Below are 23,516 nucleotides of genomic sequence, written 5' to 3' on the forward strand. Positions count from 1 at the left end.
GGAGGGCCATTTGGACAAACATCGGCACCCCTCACCTACCAACAAGTGTGAAAACTACTCGGTAGAGGGCAGTAAACAGGAAAGTAGCAACCAAAGCGAAACTTGAGGCAGTCCACCTGGGTGGTCGGCAGCACGTGAGAGAATTACGACCTGACAGCAGGCGAGGTTCGTACGCGCTCAAGTGAAGGACATCTGGTGAGTTATCGGACAATTGTTAGCCACAATAACACGAACTCTACTCCCAATACCTTGCCTTACAATTTTCTTGAATCGTAGCGACGTGCCGCGTGAATAAAGGAATGCTGTAAACTGGCTAAGAGGACAGACAACGTACCACCTGCCAGCAGAGGGAAGCGAGACGGGCGGGCGCTGGGTGGGTCGCCGCACGCACGCCGGCCACAAGCGGGCCACGGGGCGGCGCGTGCGTCGCTGAGGCGGGAAACTGCGAGTGGAACTTCGCAACATGTTTCAGTACATACAGTTACGTGGTACAGCGTGCAAAGTGAACAGAAAAAGGCGTGAACGCAAGAACATCATAATGAATCGTCCTTAAGCTCTTTTGTGTTAAACGGTGTTTCTTACTGACTTATTTATTTTTAAGGAAACATAAATCTAATTTGAAATATATAGGTCAGAAGCACTCTATTTTGTGTTGAAGGAATCTCGGAGGAAAAGCTGGTCCTCACGACAGAACACGTGGTACTTTTTAGTACACTTTATTTCACTTCGTTCCGTATGTTAAAACTCCTTTTAACGAGAAGCGACTGCGCTGATTTCTGCTGTTCTGCGTTACATTCATCGCCACCCGCTGTATCAGGAATCGCAGCACGGAGCTTCCAGCGCGTGCAGTACTCAGGGATGGCAGAAGACCAGCTTTCCAAACGAGCCTCGGGAACAGAGGCATTGGGCGAGTTACAAGATGTTGCGAAATAAATCGGAAAGCAGACCATCGTGAACACAGAAGTTGGAAGGCGTCGCTCTTAGCTGAGTTAGTTTGTGTGCAGACATGGTCTTTCAGATGAAGTGTTAAAAAAAAAAAAAAAAAAAATAGAAATAAAAAAATAAAAAAATTATGCGCGAAAATAGCGCTGCGACTCGGTGACAGGTATGGGGGGGGCCTCGTGGCCAGACCTCGGAATGGTTAAAAAATTAAATGAAAGAAAAGGGGTTAAGGGCGCGAGTTTCTAGTCTGCATGTAGTGGATTCGAATACCGCAACTCGCATGAATTTTAATTCGTGGTAATAGTTGCTAGTTAAGAAAAAGTTGAAATGATTCTTGCTACATATGCTGAAGGTCTGGGTTCGTTTCTCACATCCGGCAATCATTTTTACCAAGCATAAGCAGCATCTCTCCCACCTCTGGTAGCCTGGAGGAGAGTCGCTACAGGTTGGGCCCTGACAGAGGCGGAAGTCACGCCGGGTCGAAACTCTGTCACCAGTCACCTTTCTTAAGCGATATTTTTTTAAATCAATGAGCCAATCGCCGTACAAGGCCGCAGCGCACTTGACTCTTACTGTATTCGAGCCTGAGATGTGAAAGATATTGCCTCTGGACTGGCATTCGAACTCAGATCTCCCTTTTCGTCACGTTTGATCACTTTCAGATTATGCATTTCCACTGCTTCATTGTCTCCACTTGTCTGCAAAGTCATAAAGACATTCACAAGAGACATCCCTGGGTTCGAATCCTGGCATGTCACTTTAAGTTGCAACATGAGCACAGCAAAATACATGTGAGATATTATTATGATTTTACCGATTCTCTGGGCTTTGTTAACAATAATGGTGGTACTGGTTTCGAGTCCCAAGTCAGACGGGCAGCTTTTCGTCCTGTCGTGTCAGTTTCAAACATGCCACTCCTAGCTACTGGTGAAAGAGAATAGTACAGTCGAGGTATCTTTGTATGTAGTCAACAACTGTGTGTCCAGGGTTCGATTGCTAGTCAGCAGAAAATTTTCATAATTTTATTTACAATACAGAAATGCGCACATTTCGCTGCTAATGAAGTAAATCAGTGTAGAACGTCTACGCATGACTAGAAGTCAGTGTCGATAGGTACTGGGTTTGAGTGCGCATAACGCAAAACACTTTCGTCTTCTGGTTTCAGTTTGTCATCTCATTGCTGGTTAAAAATGACGGTTTCTGACGTTTCATTGTGCTTAGTTAACCATCCTATTAAGTGCTGTGGTCGAATCTCCGGGAAACACACCACTTTATGGCTGATCATTTCAAGTTTCAACTTGCACAGTCTTTGTTACTTGTGACTGAAACTATACTTCACATATTTCTTCTTTACTTGTTAGATTGCATTCCCGGATTGTAGCGAAGTAAGAAAACTTTCGTCGTGTCATTTAAAGGAGGATGCTGCTTTCTGAGGTTTCATTTATTACAATAAATTTGAATATGCAAGCGTAATGGTTGTGTAATCTCGAATAACACGTTTTCTGGTATTTGCATTATGGAATTATTAATTTGCATCCAAACTGATGGTCGCACAGAGGAGTTGTCTCTTGTGGCCTCATGCAGTGAACATTTTGTATAGGCAAAGACTGTACCGAAAAGATAGCAGAGGAACAATGTTATGAGGATTGATTACAAATCAGGCGAAACACAATTCAGATCGTTCCATAAAGTTTCTGGCGTGCAGCCGCATAAATTCAGCCTCTTCTCCTAATATTTCGGCCGAACACCGTCCAGCCATCTCCACAGTGAGCTGAGGTGACTGACGCTGCCGCACTTGGTCCGTTCTTTTAAACCCGAGGACCGAACCACTGAATTTATGCGGCTGCACGCCAGAAACTTTATGGAACAGTCCTTACGCCGCAAAAACATTAAGATGGACGACAACTGAGATCGTTCAGATGATCTTGAGCATGATAGCACATCTTAAATACATGTGCGTATGCTATCAGGCGATGAAATCTAACACACACACACACACACACACACACACACAGTTTTTAGTGGGAGTTGTTTTGCCAATTTGGTGTTTGTTATGTCTGACATGTTTTCAATAAATTGTCCGTGTGTCAGAAAGTTTCAGTGTTTGGTGAGGCTGAATGAAGAAAACTGCCGGCAACTGCAGTGAATTTTTTTTTTTTGCCTGCATAGCAGGGAAGTTTCTGTTTGAAAACCAGGAGATGGGATTCTTTTTGAGGGTGACCTCTGGCAGTGAAGCTGCAGACAGAGACCAGTATTAGGCTGCACGATGGCTGTTCTGTAGTGGAGGTGAGCGACTGGTTAGGTGTAGCGTCCCGAGAGCAGAGGAGCTGACATGCAGGAATGAGTGTGACAAAGTGTGGTAATGAAATTCTTTCAGAGGTTGTATAATGCTATTTGTAATGGACGATGAATGAAGATTTTCTTATGAGGGGGATAGAACAGATGTACTGCAATTTAATACATACACACAATTGCGCACTGTTTTGTACTGTGGGAGGAGGAATACGGTAGGTTTGTTTCAGGACAGATTTGTATTCACAACAGTTGTTTCCTCGTGTGGCTGTTTTCCCCATTCTGTGTGCTGTGTGTTTGTAGCAGAGAGTGGCAGTTTGTGTGTTTTGTGCAGGAGCCTCTCTGCAGAGGAGAGGGACAGGAGGCTGGTCGAGGCGGTTGAGCATGGGGCAGTGGGGGAGCTGAGGGCGCTGATCGCCGCAGGGGCCGACGTGGGGGCGACGGTGGGGGGGTGGACCGCCCTGCACTGGGCAGCGCGCAGTGGAAACGTCGAGGCGGCGAGGCTGCTGGTGGGGGCGGGTGCGGCGGTGGACGCCAGGACTGAGGGTGGGTGGACGCCGCTGCATGTTGCGGCAGCCAACGGCCACACACAAGTGGCGGCTGCGCTGCTCGTCGCGGGGGCCGACAGGGGGGCCACAGGTGTTGATGGGCGGACAGCGCTGGACCTCGCCAGGCGGTGGAACAGGAGGCGGCTGGTGGGGATGCTGTCATGAGGCAGGCAGTCCAGCGAACTCTGCGCAAAACAACAGGAACTGAAAGAGTTTGTACGAGAGCAATATTCATAATTTTTTAAATAAAGATCCAAAAAAGTCAATCCTATTGTGACTCACTAATTTCAGCCCTCCTCGAGTAGCATACAGCACACAAATACTCTAAGCAATGCTGTAGCAAAACCCAGACAACGCCAGATAACAGCAAAATAATTCAGGTAACAATGGACAATCCACCTCTCAACAAAAATGTCTCGAGTAAAACTTCCAGACTAAACTTGGCAAAAGTCAACAGTTCATTGTGAACAAACACAACTGTTCTATAATATCTGATCGCTGAAAAGTATTTCACACCAGTCTGCAAGGTGCTACATCAGACTATTCTAATTTGCAACATACCGAGATTAACGCTGTATCACTTCTATCACCAGAATTCTCGCTCCTGATATCAGACTCAGTTTACTTCTCCATATTCAGCAAACATTCTACTCTACCGTACCTGTTGTGTTTAATAACAATGAGATATTAGTAGCAGTATTCACAACACATTATGCGACCATCATCTGGAACCATACAGTCAGTCTACGTTTAACTAAACACAATGAGACCAGAACATGACACGCATACAAAATGTGAAGGAAATCCTCTCTATCTGGTAAAGTTGTCACTACTTGACGTAAAAGATTGCAACAACCAAAGTAATTCTAGCTGTATTGGAGACAGAACACAGAGGCCCGAGTTTCAGCACACGAAAGCAATTTCGCGACGACTCACACGAGTCTCCACACTCATCGGTCACAACGGCACAGCTGAGACGGTGACGCAAGTCGTGGAGCTACAGGTAATAAAATTACACTTACTTTGACTCGTACATCGAGTAGATAAGTGTAGTGGAGAGAGTGTACGCCTGTCAACTCAGCTGCTGTCACCTCACTTCACTCCCTGTGGCCGCAGCTGACGCAGCTCGCCGCTCCCCGCCAGTCCGTGGCTCCTGCAACAACTGTCAGCGGCCCCTCTGCTTGTGAGGCGCCAGCAGCCAAACGGCACAACAGTCCGTGAGGCCGTCACTCACACTTCACTCACAAAGAGTACTGACAAGGCGCAGACACAACATTGCCTTCACGAATCTTTTCAACAGTAAAATTTCTTCTCCGAGACCTCCGCTATTCACGTCTACACTGTAGCAAGATTCGTCGTTTCCCACAAGCTCTTGGACCGGAGAATCGCGTTCACTTACGTAGTTCCACGGGAAACGGAATGTGTCCGTGTTGCGTGTGGCTGCACACGGTACAGTCAAGTTCCCTACAGCTGTGTAATAACGTGGCAAACATTTAGCTGAAAACTGTTCTTCTGGCTTTGGTTTAAATCGTCCCCTGCTGCTTCATCAACAAAGCGTTTCCTTCTGCCTTGCCGTTTCTCTCCGTCATCAATCATTACATTCACTTCATGTGATATTCCAATATTTGCTGCTACTTTGCAACTTCCTGCGTAAATAGTATCCCAACATTTCTCAGCTGATTTAATTCTTCAGCGTGACTCTTATTAATACTACATCAAACATATGTTTCTCCGGTTTGAAGTACAACTTTACGTATGTTTATTGCAGGTAATAATTTCAAATACTTCTGAATGCTCCTTAGTTCAATGTGTGCTCCCGCAGTCCAGGTTATTGGAAAGTTCAATCGCCCATTGTAATCCTGGCAAATCCTCGGCAAATGGATGCATGGCACCTACCCACACAGACCCTCTCGTTGCCGATATTTTCTTTTAAAGCCTTCCATAGCTGTCACTTTCAATTTAAATGAGTTTCTTAGAAACAGCAGTTGTACTGGAGACAGAGGAGAAACGTCATGGGGAAGTATCGCAGTTAACTCGAGTGATTCTTTTTGCCGCGTCTTCCCCACATGTGGCACATGTAAGCTGACGTTTCGTTGCTCTGTGTGCAACTATGACTTCCATATCAGACGCAATCTTACACGCCTCCGCCGTGATATTAAACGCTCTTTAAGGAGGTAACAGAGAGCCATGTTATGCATCTCGCCGAAAGTTCGGGACGCGCCTGACGCCCTCCACCTGGTGTTGTCCGCTACTGCGGCTCACTGGAACGGCACAGCACGCTACAGCAGAGGGGAAACAGCCCAGAACTCCGTCCCCTTTCCTCGCATCGTCAAACACGCCGGAATTCACTGCTCATATCGCTCAATAACCGGACGCCAGATAGTCTGAAACGTGTTCCTGTTTAAACTCGTGCATGTAAATGTCTGGTTGGTTTCTGAGAAACTGGTAAAATTTATGTTGATATGTAAATAGGTTAATCTCAGAGCAGGGCAGCAAAACTGTTTTAAAATTAAATTTTGATCGGAAGTATGTGAAGCACACGCTACACGATGCGAAATCCAGGCTGACCAGCACCTCAAACAATTCGCCTGCGAGAGAGCATGGTGTTTTCAATGAAACTTACAAGTGCTATTTCATTGCAAACAAATGACTCAGGTTAAAACGTTGGTCCTGAATGTTGTTAATGTTTATCTTCAGCCTCGCAAAGAATCACTGTACCAGCAGTTTTACGGTAATTACAGAGCAAATGAACACAAAATTTTACGCATCCAACTTTGTGTTAAAACTGTTTCAAAACTCACGAGGTAACACCTGTCTCAGATCATCTACCGATTTGAAACCTCTGAAGTGATGTACTTTCGCAGATATATCCCGACAAATACACTATCTGACAGTGGGCAATGGTAATTAAAGATGTTGGCCTACCTCTGAGAACGGAAGGTTCGTTTCTTCTGCAATCTATTTAGTATTAGTATAATGACAGAACTGTCAAAAACCAAAAAAGAGGAACTGAAGTTAACGACTGAGAAATGAGAGGAAGGTTCCAAGTATAACTATGCTTCACCAATCCACAACAGCAACACACCCTTCCGTGAATTACTCACAACCACACATGTCAGCACACTCCCTGGTGCGACGCGCTTACATACTACGAGTAAAATACTTAAAAAGACTCACCACGCAGGAACTGGAGAATCTATTGTGATTTCGCGCGCTGCGTTGATAGCTACAGTGCTGTGCTATAATGCAAAACACATTGCCCACCTTGCCACCATGATTGTTTACATCGTTTCATATTTCGAATATTTTGTGGTATGTTATTAGTTTCGGGGTAGTTTCTACCTTTTGTGTTTTTGCTGATACGTCTGTAGTTGACAGCCTCCAGCTGTTCCAGCACAATGTCTCCAGAACTGAGTCTGAATGCAGTGCTGCACGGCCCAGACCGTACATGAGAAAATCATTACGAAATATTATCAGCCCTGTATATGTTTACTTACAGCTGCACAGTAAAGGCTGATATTAGGAAAAATACTTTGTTTTTCTCGCATCTCCAGTTATAGAACAGTTCTTACAGGTAGCGACAATCTGTAGGAGACTAGAGAACAATCAGGTGAAGAAAGGTTCAACCGTAATTTCGAAAATGTAATGTATTTCAAATGACGCAACGGATATCCAATTCTGCAAAAAATGTCTTAGAGCTGAAGTGGAAAAATAAACATAATCGGTGTTGAGCGCACCGCCATCGAAGAAAATGGAAAAATCTACAAAGTAGAGCTAAATAACTACAAATATTCCAAAGTTTAGTTTTCGACCTCTTTCCTTTGGCAGATTCTTAAAATAAAACGTGGTATGTATGTCTGTTTTCACCTCTGCAACTGAATGTAGCCCAGTCAACTGGTTGTTGTCCCATAACGAAACTGCGGAAGATCTTTTAATGACGTGTTTTGGCCTACTAAATAATAATTTCGTGGTTGCTGCCTTGTAGCAGACTGGCTTCACAACGAGAGATCCAGAAAGCCTCAAAATTTTCACTCTCTTCTCAGATTTTCGTTCGTTTCACGAAGACTATGCGTTTCTCGGAGTTGAAAACCCTGAACAAAACTACAGCAGTCAAACTCTACTACAAAACGCACCAATCAGGTCTGATTTCGTGACGACGAGCGGTGACGGCGCTAGAGCGCGCTGAAGAACGGCGACTGCCGAAAATTCGGAACGCTCCTTTAACGGCCTTCGTCTGTTGTTCTCTGGTATTACGGCGCACTGCAACGGTACGGCACGCTTCAGCAGAGGGGAAACAGCCCAGAACTCCGTCTGCGTTCTTCCCATCACCAAACACAACGGCATTCACCGCATACATCTGGCGATGAAACTAAAGTGATATCTTTTGAAACGTGTTCGTATTTATTTAAACTCGTCGTTTAAAGTGTCTGTCTGGTGTCTGAGAAATTATTGAAATTTATTTTGATACCGAAATATGAAAATCTCAGTGCAGAGCATCAGAAATGTGTAAAAATAAAATTTTGAACAGAAGTATGTGAAGAACACGCTACACGATGCGAAACCCAGGCTAGCCAGTACATGAAACAATTCGCCTGCGAGAGCGCAGGCGGTTTTCGATGTAATTTATATACGCTACTTGTCTACAAAACTAATGTTGGCCCTGGATACTGTTAATCCTTATCTTTAGACATGGAAACAATGACTGCACCAGAACTGCTTTTGTATTTATAATGCAAATAAACATAGAATTTAACGCATCTGAGTTTGTGTCAAACTGCTTAAATATTGACAAATAACACCTTTCTGAAACAATTTACCGATCTGAAACGTCTGAAATGATATGATACCTTCACAGATGCATTCTGGTGTGTGGCGGAGGATACTCTGAGTACCACAGGTGTTTCAGCCTTTTCCTGTTGCAGTCGCGAATGTGTTGTACTCTCATCAAAAAGTTTGAAATCGACTGAAAAACTTCACGCCCACAAGAGTTAACAGCTTTCATAAGTTTTAGCTCAAAGTATCAGTTCCCATTACGATTAGCAGAAGTGCGGAGCGCATCCTTCACATACTTCCGATCAAAATTCAATTTTTGTACAGTTCTGTTGAACTGTATTGAGATTATGAAATTGCATTGTCCTCCTCTTCCAAAAAGCTCCTTCACAACTGTAGTGCACAAGGTTCATTCTCACGCTAGGCTTACTGTAACTGAGGAAGCAATCGAGAACGGAGCTGAAATTCTGCCGTTTGTACTGACATGCTTTTAAGGTGTGAATGATTTTGGAACGGAGGACTGTAGAATATTCGGTAAGTAAAAGGCCGTGCCAGGTTAGTCCTCAGGGACGGTGCGAGAAATATCTTTGGACTACTCGTCTGTTAAGAGCTCTGTCTGGTTTTTCGTCCCTTGGCGACAGACCGACGTTGGGCGGCCATTGCTCCCAGAATCCACTCAACTCGTGACGTGTTTATTACAACCGATCCAGCGCCGTCACGCATGCAGCACGCTATAATCTGGAGAACTTGGCCTTGAATTGTTCTCACTGTCTCAACATGGTATTAGTTAACAGCAGGAGTGTCTACGTAAAGTTCTCAGAACTAATCTCGCTTATAAGCAGTAACAACGTCCACACAGTAGCAGGGACGGAAAGCTGGGTGAAACGCGAAGTCAGTAGCAACGAGATACTAAATTCCGTTCGAAACGTAGGTCGTAAAGAGAGGTCGACCGCTGGTGCTTAAAGCAGTGAGAAGTAGGATTACATTAGAGAGATCAGTGGAGATCCCGAATGTAAAATAATTTGTATCAAGAGAAGTGTTAAAGCTGGATCAAACGTGGTGATCGGACGCTTCAATAGACTCAGCAGCAACAATGGCGGAACAGTTTGAGGGGAACCTGGAGAATATTTCGCGTGAATTTGCTGGCCATGTTATAGTTTTAGGTGGAAACTTAATGTTGCCATGTATACAAGGAGACTCGGGTGGCTAAAACTGGTGGTAGGGCCAGAAAATCATAATAAATTAATCCAAGTGCTTTACCCAAAAACTACCTCGAGCCATTAATCTGAGAACCGACTGGTAAAGATAAGATCTTACACCTGCCGGTAACAAAGAGACTCGAACTTTTCGAATCTGTTAGGGTAGAACTGGGAATCGGCGATCACAAGGCCGTTACAGCATCACTGAAGACGACAGTAAACAGGAATACAAAGAAAGGTGGGAAGGTCGTTCTGCTTAGCAAGAGCGACGAGAAACAGGCCTCAGACTACCTGAGCAGTCAGCACCAAAATTTCCTCTGCAGCACAAACAGCGTGGGTGTCAGTGGCAGAAGTTGAAGAGCATCGTACAGTACGCTGTAGGATCACAGCGATGAGTTTAAGGCACCGATTTCCATACAAATGCGCGTCGGCGCACGCCAGAACACGAGAGAACAGCACAGAAATGACAGAGATCCGAATGTCAACAATGGAACTCGAGCCAAAGAAAGAGTTCTTTGTGGGCAGCGATTCACACCTGTAACTTGCTGCGTTACTCTCTACGTGACGAAAACCTGCGTAAACATTCGGTCTGGTAGTTTAGGGAAAAATGCTTACGGCACTTTTATCCACGTACAAGTAGCTGCAGGGGGCGACATTTACGCCGCGCGGAAAGTCGTAGGTGGGGGCGTGACGCGGAATGCTGGCAGCGAATCCGGCCGCGCATGCGCAGAAGCAGCGGGCGGGGCGGGAACAGGCGGTAGGGGCGCTGCGAGCAGAGAAAGGGAGAGAGAGAGAAAGACTGGCCACGCGACGGGGACGCCGAAACTAAATCGGGATTATCACTTAGCATATAAAATCTGCAACACTGTTTGGCGATTCGAGCTCCAGTTCTACTCAACAATTCAAAATTCAGTCGTGATCGCAGACACCAGCGTCCGGCTGGCAGTTAATGTCACGATATTACAAAGATATTTTCTTCTGCTCTACCAGTAATTTCGCAGTTGTATCTCAGCAGGTTACATCTGCCTAATGGCCGTATACGGTGTACAAACACTAAACGCTATTTCGATAACAGTTGTCTCACTTACGAGACAAAACGTTGGATTACAAAATTTCTGCTGCAAACTTCAGCCATACGCAATGTCATAAAAATAACAAACTACACAGTTACAAGTATGTGAAATACGGACATTTTTCCATTACGCGACGTATGTCGGTACAAAGTCCCCCTGATCTAACGCTGTCTCCAGCACACGGCAGGCCGAGTACACAGCCAGACCGCCCGACACACACACAGCCTGCTACTGCCGTGAAAGGAAGCAACACCCGTGCTGTCAGCAACAGACCTACAACGAATATGGTTGTACCGATACTACAGAAGTTGAGTGCAATTGCCAAATTCACAACTTCATTCAGATTTGTGGCCCAGACTTCTACAAAATTGGCACAGCAAATAGGACACCCCGTTTCCATTTCTCATTTAAGTGCCAACACGAGATATTTCTGCATTATGGGCATTTTCCAAAAAGCGTGAGAATACAGTTTAATGGGAATGTCATCTCCGAAATCCAATCGAGGGTGGAACGGAATAGCGTACAGTAGAAAGAGACCAACACTTCACCACCACTTACACACGTAATTTCAGTACCGCATCCTACACAATGCAGGAAGGCCATCCTTGCATAAAATATTGCCCGGTTTCGGCCGACAGTTGTGAATTCTGTATGTCTGGAGAGACGCCCACAAGGCCGTACCTCTTTGAATACACCGATTCTCGTCCGCCGACCCAAGTTAAGCTACTCTGGATGGCGAGCGCCTGTTGGCTTCAGTCTTGTTTTTTCGCGTCCTCTGCTATTTATACCCAATATTGCGATAGGAACTGCATTAATCATGTCGTACCACGTCGCACGCAATGTTCCACACCGTCGCCGTGGTGCTGGACACCATGTGTAGAGGCGACACAGCGCACTCCTGTACCCAGCTGCCGGCTGTAGCGAGGTGTGAGAGGTTACGGCAAAACACACACCGTGTCCTCCAGAACTCAAAGTAGTGCCGTGAAGTCGATCTCACGTCGTACACAATTCCCGCCACGCCCACTGCTTACACGTTTCGTCATTTATCCATAGCCACAGCTACACAACGCCCAGCAGAGAATAAATCCGCACCATCACCTCATGAGCGTAATTCGTGTTAAAAAAATTCTTCGCGTTCAGTCTCGCCACCCAGGTCATAGTGAGTGCCGTGAATGTTTCGCAGCTTGCTACGGAGATTTAGGATTGGCGCCAACTGAATGCATCAAAGTGAAACACGCATCAAAGGCAGACACCTGTAAGGACTGTGTGAAGAACAAAATTGTAGTTAACCATTCAGATGAGCGTTTAAATAGTGCAGCATGTGGTTCGTTGGGACTGAAATGCTCGATAAAACCGACTGCTGGTTCTCCGAAGTGAAGAAATCGTAGGCAGTTACTCTCGTAAAGAAACGGCCAACCGTAGTGACGTAGATGACCAGCAAATGTTTCCGAAATAAATTTAAGAGTTAAAATTTCCATGCCGCAAGTACAGAAAGCGTTGGTGTATGGGATGAAAGAACGTGCTGAGAAGTGTGTGGTAAGGAATGCTTACATACTGGTAGCCCTGGTGGAAAGCAATCCGATGAATAGGAAGATGCAGAATAACGTGAAATCCGGTCGTTAATAATCACGACGTTTAATGTACACGCTTTGGACCTATTTCTATGAAGCAATAGAAAAGTCAATCAGTGACAGAAACACCATCTTGCAGGACATGGTTTCCGATATTGCTAACGATATAAGGAGCGAAAGAATTTGTGCTTCACCAAGTTGGACAACCCGCTTCGAAAACATCGCAGAAAATCACGTCTAGAAAGACAATAAAGAAGGTAGCGAGAAGAAGGTCTTAAAACTGTATAATTCAGATTTCGGTGTTAGTACGTTTCGTTTGATGGCAAAGAATACGATCGCTGTTCACAGTGACTCTACCGTGAACAATGAAACCAGTCCCTGAATTTGCGATAAAAGGACGCTTTCATTGAGAGGCGTTAAGAGGCGGATACAGGGTAATACACATTATCACTGTGGGTGGGTCAGGTGTTCATTGTTACCTGTGTCAATCGGCTGGAAAGTGCAGGACTTGTGCAAAGGTCAACGTCACCCACACACAAAGTAGTGATAGACTCTTCGACATCTGGAAAAATGGCAACATGAGTGTTGTTACAGTTGTAATGCGTCACGCTTTTCTTCCGCTTTCAGGAAGCATATCCATCTTCTTTGTAGATTTGTGTTTAGCTTAACAAAATGAAACTAAAAAGCTACCGCCATTCACAACCAGAATTAACCATCGAAGTGTTGGCAGAAAACAGTTCCACTCTTCCGCTAAACAGCTACTTTGTACATTCCGCGTCATACGCTGATAAAAATTAAATTAAGTTAAGCCTGTGTCACATCTGTAACGGAAAAAACTATTTTCTATTTCTGGCGACAATTTTGTGGGGCCTTTCGTCTCGCTACGGCTGCTTACGTCCGTCTGAGCAGCTGCCAGGGATCGCCAGGAAACAGGCGTCACTGCGCACGCGCGGCGGCGACTGCGTGGGAAGCCCGAGGTTCCTGTGAGCAGTTGCCAGCGCGTTCGTGCGCATGCGCAGAGCTGAATTCGCGTATGAGCAGTGCCTTCTCCCGCTCCTGGCCACTTGAAGCGCGGCTGTTTCCCGTATGAGCAGCAGCAGCGAGCAGCCAGATGCTACCCAGAAATTTTTTTTAATAATGCCAGATTCGCGCATGCGCAGAGCAAGCTGAGTTACAGTGGAGGGTCATTCTCCACGTGACCCGTGTGTATGTTTCGTGATATGCCGGTCTCTCTTCGTTTACAGCTTCCACATCAAATGAAAACAAAACGGATTTGTGTGTCTGGCAGCCATCAAGTGAATTAATATACATTCTCATGATAATGAAAGACTAAAATAAGTCAGTAGTTTCAATTTTCCGATTTTATATTATTTCCACTTTATTAGCAATCAACCATTAATGTCTTAATGAAGCTATTTCTGTCAGTTCTGTGGACAAATTTGCTTCTATTAATTTTCCGGAAGTCTCGGAACCGAGGTGATCATTTTAACATATAGAACGTAATAGTAAAGATGTTAACCAGATGTAATTACTTACCGAATGAAAGAAGGACGTACTGATTTCTGTGTGTTTAAAAGCGTTCTTTCGGGCAGAGCATCTTCATTTTGCAAATAAAACACAGTTGTTGACAGAAAAAATAGTGGCAGCGAGAATAAAATCATAAATCTGCTGAAAAACAACAGGAGAACAATGGTATTAGTGCAGTTCATAAGGGAATCTGTAGACAGCATTGGATATAGCAGAATGTAATGTTAAAAATGTAGCCACACGTAATTACTTACCAGAATAAAGAAGGACGTAATCATTTCTCTACATTTGAAAGCCAGCTTTGCAGCAGCGCGTCTTCCCTTTGCAAATAAAACGCAGTCGATGGCAGAGTAAGTGGCGGCACCCATAAGATGCTCATTAACCTGCTGATAAAAAGAAGGCGAACAAACCCATTGCTACATTTCATACAGGAATCTGTAGACAGCATTCGAGGTTCCAGGATGTAATATTAAAATCGTTTATAAGATGTAATCGCTTAGCAGATGAAAGACTGAAGTACTTATTTGGCCATATGTCAACACCAGTTTTCCAGTAGCTCATCTTTATTTGGAGTTAAAGCCCAGCAGGTGGCAGAGTAAATGGTGGCAGCCAGAACAGACAGCTTAACTTGCCGAGAAAGAGCAGGAGAACAAACCTGTCACTGGACAGGTCTACTGGGAGTCTGTTATTTGCACTTCTGGATTTTGTACGTACTACGTATGTCTAAGACGCTGAGAGACACTTCTGAGTCGCTTATTATTCGCTCGCAGTCTTTGCTCAGGGCAACTGTGTCGCTGGAAGGTGTTTTCGTTTTTGTCATCGCTGCTGGGATGAAGCAAACATTTTTTTATTTCGTGGCACTGCAGTCGCGCGTAGTTAGATTCATTGTTGAATTAGACAGCCATGTGAGGGGAATTGAGATTTTTCATTAAAGATTGTTTAATTTTCACTGTAAGGGTTTTTTCATGTCTGTCAATTATTTTTCTAACAATTGTGAGAGTAAGCATTTGACATAAATGTTGTCCTTTTTCAATGTCAGTGCATGTTGTAACATAAATTTCATACAGTTAATAATACATCAGATAATGTAAAAACAGTTTGTTAAACGAATATTTCACATAAGAGCATTGTCCACATCCTCGGTCCAAGTCATTTTTATTTAAAGCAGTCTCTCACTCAGTGGTGTGTACAACACAGTTTACTTGCTGGCTGGAGCATCGGCAGTAAGCTCTCAGCAACTGTAGTCAGAACTTTGCAACTGGCGTGCGCAGAGAAGCAAGCACTGCGTTTCCAAGCAACTACATTACGAGGTGAGACATTTCCATTTCACGATCTGTTTGCTACGAAAATTATCAGCGCACAGGGACCATTTCATGTACAACATTATTTGCCAGATCACTGAAGCACAGGGACAACTTTGTTTAATTCAAGAGATTAACAGTACAGTTTCAGCAGAGCATTTCCATCGAGGAACAGGAAGTTAACAGATTGGAGCTTTTTCCACGCACAAACAATACACAATGGTATACACAATTTTTCACTGACCCATCTTCTGTTCTCGACAATATAGGTGAAGAATCAAAGCCAAGGTAGACACTTGTGAAGCAGCAACAGACGAACTAAACAACACACCGAATGGGACAGATATTTCAGCACACCGTTCACAGAATTCCTAATGATTCAACTTTTAGTTTTGAAGAATAAAAATCCGCCAGACAAAATAAAAGAACTTGTTTCTTTCCCCAAGTCATAATGTTTACGTCATCGTGAATTGATTGACATTGCAATTACTAATACAAAAAAGGCAGCTGAGGAAAGGAAAATGCTAATAAAGAAGGTAAGTCACAATAGAAAATTCAAAGTTGGACAAAAAGTTTTAGTTCGAGCGCACCCGTTGTCTTCTAAAGCAAAGAACAGGTGTCAAATATTTCTAGTCCTGTATAACGGACGATTTCGGAGTCGACGAATCCCACTTCCGAACGTAGTACATCTTGAAACACTCAGAACGAAAGTTTCCAGAGGTTTCCATCACCTCACCAATATAAAACCTTTCATTGTATAATTATTTAACTTTCTACTCTTCCTTGAGATGACTACACCATACTAATATATAACACTTATGTTCTGACAACACGTATTTCATTTTCTTATGACGTCAAGCGTTTGCGAGTAGTAGTTAACCTTTTTCTACAGGTTTTCTTTCATTGACATGTATGTGTACATGAAAATTACAATTTTTTCTCATCCGGTACTATAAGTACAAGCCACTTTGTATGTTAATTTTCACTGTCATTATTTTTATGTAATAGATACAACAGAGCACATATCACGTCATGCTCTAACATAACTCACCCCGATCTTTACATTACATCATTGTACAAGCAGAGATTACGTAAAAGAAGAGAGCAATAATTTTTTTCGTCAATGCCAAAGGCATCACAGAACATAAAAGCAACACGAGAAACAATAAATCGAATTTTGCGCGTCGTAAAGCATTTTCTCTTACAGGGTCACGTAAAGAAGTATGCAACAACGGATTCCAGACAGTACTGATAAAACAGATAGAGTATATATTTTTTCACAGGTATAACACGTACTGTCAGTAATCGGAGGAGATATTCAATTTAAGCGTCTTGCACTGAGATACTCAAAGACTGAGATATAACCAGGATTTCTTCATTCACTGTCAGAATTTTATTGTAGGTGTCGTATGTGAAGTGAAGACTTAAGGCTTTATTATAGATGAAGTATGTGTAGCAATGATTTATAGATTTCTATAATGAGAATACGATGAGATAATAGGAAGTGAGAATAGCGAACTTTTTATGGTTATTATGCAGGCGTTTATTATTTATGACATGAAGTGGCATATTGATGTTAGGTATTGTCACGGACTGCGTGATGATTTCGCCCTTGTTGCATTCCTTGTTGATTGTGTTTTGGTGTGTATCTCTGACGAGTAGTACTTTAATGGTTTGAGAAAAGATGTTGCAAAACGATAATACAAGGCTACGAATTTACAGGAAGATAAACACATTGTTTCAAAAATATGCAATTTTTTGTGAACAGCAATGAGAAAGTTTGAAGACGCTTATTACGATGTACTTGTTTTGATGAATTTCTGACTTTGCTTGCGCTAGTGTATTTTTTTCTCATTTACAGGGTAATACCATTTCTCATTCTTATTCGCATCTAGACAATAGACTTAACCGGAAAGAGATAAATTCTTAATTGTTTTCGCTCTGCACCTTGACTTTACTTCTTTACAGATATTAAGTACTCTTCCTGGTACCACTTAAATTTTGCATTTGGGGCAGTTATAAGTAATCGGCACGTGCATACGTTTCGTGAACACATTTTCATTTGCTTTATGTTTTGTGACTCAGAGGCAAAAGACAGATGTAATAATTTCTTTTTTTTTCTCTACAGAAGTAAAATATTGTTCACATTTCATTCCTTTCCTTCCCTTTAGCCTATATCGTTATGGGCATCTACTCGAGTATATAAAAACATACACGCTGCAGAAATCAGTATTGTACGCTTGCATAACAACACGAGTGGCAGACGCATGCTCGTGTGAAAAGTAAGAAGACAGACGGCAATGTTTGCCTATTGATACTCTCACAACGCATTGTACGTGTAGTGGTTACTGTATTTTAATGTTTCTTTTCTCTCACAGCGTGAAACCGATTTCCATTATGATTATTCTGTCTGACATGTCACTGCCGACACAGCAGTGTATATTGTAATTTGAATATTCGTAAGAAATGCTTGTTATTCTTTGTTTTTTAATCTGAGAATTCACCATAATTTATGTAGTTTTAGATAAATGTAAAAGATTTATTTTCTTTCACTGCGTTGTAACAGGATACACGTACTTTGAGAAAAGAGCACATTGATGGACTCGAGTAGAGTTATTCTCTGCACTGTGAGACAGTTGGACGTATTATGGACGTTTTCCTTACGACAGCATGCCACATCGATTATCGTGATTTTAGATGGCTTCACAGACATTTTGTTAAAGTGACGTGGAGGTACCCTTTGTGAGCGGCCTGACTCTGAGTTGTCTCTGGGTTCATTATGGACAGGTACAGCACCCACTGAGTCCGCCCTCAGCCGCCTCCCACACAGTCAGGGTACGACGCTCTCACCTGGTCAGATATCACAGCGATGTGAGTGAGTGCTGGAAGACACTCCAGCATGAGCTGCGTAGCGTACTGTGTACACTCGTGCCAGCAGCTTCGTGTACGAAAACCACGAAAAGACATTGCTTCGATACACATTTGATACGACAAGCAGACGACGTAATCACAGCCAGTCTCACGACATTTTGTGCAGAATAACGGCAAAGGAAAATGCCGTGAATGGCATTTTTCCCACAGTTAATGAGTTTACAACTAGGCCACACAAATCTAGTGGACAATTTTCTTTAACTTGTGCACACTGCCTTCAAACGAAATGTAGCGCATTCTAAATACACCTAAACGCCAGTGTAATCAACATTCGTAACTTTACTTGGAGTGCACCTGAGCAAGAAATGGACGATGATTTTTGCAATTTAATTTATCAGCGACGGAGCACTGCCACTTACAAAACAAAAAAGTTTTTCATGACTTGTTTACACTGCATATATGCCAGTCACATGTATATATTGCATATTCTGTTATATATTTATGTTTCTTTATAATATACTACTCTACTTCCTACTATTTTTGTGTAATATTACGCAGACGAATTTTTCAGTACAATATTTGACATGTGCAAACATGCTCGTGCAAAATTCTAGCTGGAGAGGCTGTGGGATAGCGAAATAGATTGTGAAATAGGTCTACTGTAAGTTTCTTCTTCTTCTTCTTCTTCTTCTCCTTCTTCTTTCGAATAACCCATTTGGAGGGTACGATGAATCAACTGTGAGTACTCTTCATTGTATTAGATTGCCTTAGTTTCCAAATTTCCTTCACCCTTTCAGAGTGTCGTTCCCTTTCTTCTTGAGCCCGCTTTCGTCTAGTTGTTTTCTTTCTCTCCTCAAATTCTGTCTTTTGAACTGCCTTTCTGAAATGTGTTCTGTTTTCTATTATGTCTATTGTAATTTCGCGGTTTTCCAAGTCCATTTCAGTCTCTATGAACCATGCGGGCTAGGATTTGTAGCTATAGAGTAATCTGAATATACGTTTGGTTAGTCTGCTGTTATCCATTCCGAATATACCTCCAAAAAACTGTAGTCTTCTCTTCCACATTACATCACTTAGTTTTTCAATTTTCAAGTACAGCACTCTGTCTGTTCTTAACCTGTGCTCAGCATTATCGTTTCTTTTAGTTCCATGTATTTTCCTTAAAATTCTTCTTCCGACTTTCTGTGAGTTTGCCATTTGCATTTCGGTATTTATACGTACTATGTGTGCCTGAGACGCCAAACGACAATGTTGAGTCTGTTATTCTTCACGGGCAGTCTGGTCAGAGTCTGCCTGGCAGCGAGGATCGCTGGAGTTGTGGCGTCAGAGGGCTAGCGAGGCAGGCGCCGAGCAGCGGACTCGTGGCAGAGTAGGCGTGGAGGCGGCCGTGGGTGCGTCTGAGTTAAAGTGAACTGTGTCTGAATATTGCGAGACAGGGGGGGATGATTTGACTAGTGATTTGGAATGAAATTAGAGCAGGAAAGAGTATGAGGTGGATTGAAGTGGAATGAAGGCAACATTTCTTATTTAGTGACACCACAGTCGCACGTAGCTTGAAACGTCCCCTTAGAAAAATTATACATGACTGTGCTTAAACTGACACACAATATTTTTATTAGCGCAACGCAATCTGACTTTGAGAAATCCCTATAAAGGAATGGCCCTGACTAAATTAACCTATTCGTTTCACAAATCACTTACCTCACAAAAAACTTCGTTACTCGAACTATTGCAATACAGTGAGCACTACTACTGCCAGCTAAATAAAAGATTCAAACTACAGAAGGCACTAACTACTGATAGGCATAGTTAGCAAATGAAAGATTTTAATAGAGAACAAACAATGTATTTACCTTAATAGTCATAATATACATAGCAGTTCATGACATCCATTCTTACAAATGTACTGTTTCTCTCACTTCCCCATATCCACTACTGCTGGTGGCTCGCCTCCAACTGCACAACGCTACGCGCTGTTCACAGCCAACTGCCCAACGCTACAATAGCGAGTATTACAACAATGCCAACCAGCCACAGACTGCACAGAGCACAGCCAGTGATTTTCATACAGAGCGCTACGTAGCGGCGGTGTTAGCAATTTAAGAACCTAAACAGCTTACTTACATAGCCCCCATGCTCCCCACAAAAAAGTTTTACAAATTGTTTTGGGCAGTGGCCTATAATGATTTGTTAAAATTTTTCATAATTACAATAACAAAGATATCAAATGCACACACTTATTGATACAATGTTGTTCAAAAGCTAAAATTTTCTCACAGTCCGTAAAGACAGTCCTTATCATTCATCACAATAAAATTGCAGTGTTTTTTTTTTCAAAGTCTGAGCAGTAAAAGAGAATGCACATGGAAATAATGGATTTCCATGCAGTCTTGAAATAGTGTTGTCCTTCCAACGGAAAGACAGTGCTGACTCTTGACATGCAGACAGGTAATGGGCCACAACAGAGCAAACCCACAGCAGAGTCAGTCGAAGTTTTGAAGAATATTGGTAGGTAGGTTATCACAGAGCAGACCCACTGTAGTCTTGGTAGAGATTATGCTATTGCTGTGCCACCGGAGGTGCAGTCCTTGTAGAAATAATGGTACTGGTGAGTCATCAAAGGTGTAGACCCACTGTAATCCTTGTAGAAATAATGGTATTGGTGGGTCATCAAAGATGCAGACCCACTGTAGTCCTTGTAGAGATGGCCAGCAGCCATCTGTTTGGCTGTGCAGGTGCACAATCACCATTGAAGAGTCTTGCGGGTAATATAGCAAGTCCATGAACCACCACTTGTGCACTCACAAAATTTTTTTTGGAATGTCCTTCGAATCAGCAATGCTGTTATCCAGTCCCTTGCTGAATTATTAACACACATGCAAACACTATCAGTCCCTACGTCTCACATATTGTCCATATACTATGACCAACAGAAACATGTGCAGTGAAATGTAACTTACAAGTTAGTTCATTTGATGAACTGGTGTCAATTACAATTTTATAACATAAGAATACAATAACAAAGGTACAAAATACATAATTAAAAACATAAAAATACAGATAACATTTGTAGTAATACAGGCTTTACGAAACAATAGAAATGAACATATATACATCAGTGTTACAGGAATTATGACATAAGTAAATCCATAAAAGATCAGAATAACTTTTGAATCATCAACTTCTCACATGAGCATTAAAACAAAACAGAATAAATAATGTCTAAACATATTTACAAAGTAAATATATTATTAATACCAATTATATTTGAGGATAACAGTATTCCTCATCATAGTGAATGTAGCTTAGTATTAGAAGAGAAAGAAATTCTATGAAACAGTACACAGAGACAGGAAGAAAACAAATACACAAGGGTACACAAACACATAGTGGGATAACACAAGGAAAGGACAGGGTTTGTTTTACTACAGTATTTTGCAAACAAAACTTTCTTTGCTTCTCAGAGATCTCCCTTCATTCTTCATTATTTCCAAAAAGTCCTATCTATACCTGCTTTCTGTACTTTTTTAGTAAAACTTCTCAATGCATTTCTTCCAATTCATCGCAACTCATTCTCTTATATAGTCTACCCCTCTTAAGCTAACTTAAATCTACTGAGCTCAGATGCTAAACTAAGGGACGAGGCAAGGCAGCAGCACAAAACAATTAATACAAACAGCAATGAAAAAAATGGAAATTGTCAAAGCAAGCAGCATAAATTAGCAAATCAAATGCAATATTACAACTAATATAAGGCAATGCGCAGCAAACAAGAAAAATAAATCCGTAGTAAAACTGGCTTAACAGTGTAATACAAAGTCAAATTCAGCAACATTATGCCTGGCAAACAGCAGCAGCAAATGTAATAACTTGTATCTAAACATGACAAAGCTCAAGCAGAAAAAATATTACAGTAAAAATGGCCATGTTTAATACCTATGTCACATCTTAACACTAGAGTGATGCATCACCTTAACTTACACTACTAAATAAGTTACCAGTCATTGACAAAAATTATGTACGCAATTCCTGTGAAGGGAAATGTCTTTTTGTGTTCCCTCATTTTTTTGGAATAGATTATAAAGTTATTATTTACTGGATCTGTAGGCATAAAATATTTATATTAGTACATCCATAAAATTTTATTTTAACCAATGCTGCAGTCCAGCTAGAAACTAGATATTAAACAAAATGAGCAATCTCTCAACTGGAAAGACAATAGATGTAAAATGTTTCTCATCATTTCATTAGGCATTTTAGTAAATATCATAAATTAAGAGCTCCACAGTGTAATCATATGTTTTCGAGTTTGAGTGTGTCATATTTGCGATGCTTTCGACAAAGAAATGTCAATAGCGAGGATAATGGCATCTTTTTTTTTTCTCCACCTAATGGCTTTCTTTTGTCAGACGACTATCTCTCAGCTGGGCGCCCAAACCGCATTACGTCAAGTCACTTACCTTTCTTACTGAAATATTTACGACAGCAGTTTCTGCTACAGTGACAGTCACATATAAAAATATTTTCACAGGTTGAGAATTTGTTACAAATGTGTAGAAACAAAATCCTGTAAATATAACAGTGCCCAAAAAATTTTCATCGGCATTGTGATACATTCACGAATATACACACATTTCATAACTCTTAAAGTACGATTCTTGTTTCCAACATCCTTTTCATAAATCAGAGTCCCTAACCACTACCCCTTATTCCATACCTTATTACACATGTACATATTCGTCGACACATCAATCTTGCAGCGACACTTAAATATTTCATCATAATAAATACATAACATAACCAAATTCCTCATATAGCATCAGATTATTGATCATAAACATACCTCAACAGCATAATACACATCGTTGTCATAATAATAACATCATAACAGATCAATCACATCTCAAAATCGTTGTAGCTTTCTGAATATTTTAAAACCTACAAAAAATTCTCCGCTCGTTTCAAAAGTGTCATCTACCTCAAACGTACTTTAAAAATCATGATCCCATACCAAGTACGACATTCAAAGCTCTCATAGTATCACAATGGTTCTGAAAAAATATGAACAATTCACAAACTACAGACAAAATACAATTTCATAAGTGTGAAGTTATCCAACTGTGTAATTGCGTAAACATGTGTCACTGACGTAGGAAAAAGAAGGTTTGTTTCTCTACCAAATAATCAGATATCTGTGTAATTCTGTGTTACAGAAATATGGTACCGATGTGTAAAGTTGTATAAGCAAATACCATATTCGCTAGGGCTCCTTGTGTTTGCCAAACACATGGTACACAAAGTAAGCGTGTACCCCCCTGAGGATTAATGTAATTATACCCTCAGGTGTTACAGATTACAGCAATGGAATGAAATGTATCATGGAAAACTTTCTTTGTAATTAAAAAAATCTTGAAAAATAAAT

At 41.9% G+C, this 23,516-nt stretch overlaps 1 protein-coding gene across 1 annotated transcript; it reads left to right on the top strand.

Moving 5' to 3' along the window:
* The first annotated feature begins 3,140 nt into the window (after positions 1–3,140).
* LOC124719665 (protein phosphatase 1 regulatory subunit 27-like) lies at positions 3,141–3,947 on the top strand. The gene is made up of 2 exons (XM_047244877.1): positions 3,141–3,193; positions 3,569–3,947. Exons 1-2 carry the CDS (start codon positions 3,141–3,143, stop codon positions 3,945–3,947), a joined length of 432 nt encoding a protein of 143 aa, XP_047100833.1.
* Positions 3,948–23,516: the final 19,569 nt, after the last annotated feature.

Source organism: Schistocerca piceifrons, chromosome 11 (genome assembly GCF_021461385.2).
Source record: "Schistocerca piceifrons isolate TAMUIC-IGC-003096 chromosome 11, iqSchPice1.1, whole genome shotgun sequence".
Taxonomy (NCBI): domain Eukaryota; kingdom Metazoa; phylum Arthropoda; class Insecta; order Orthoptera; family Acrididae; genus Schistocerca; species Schistocerca piceifrons.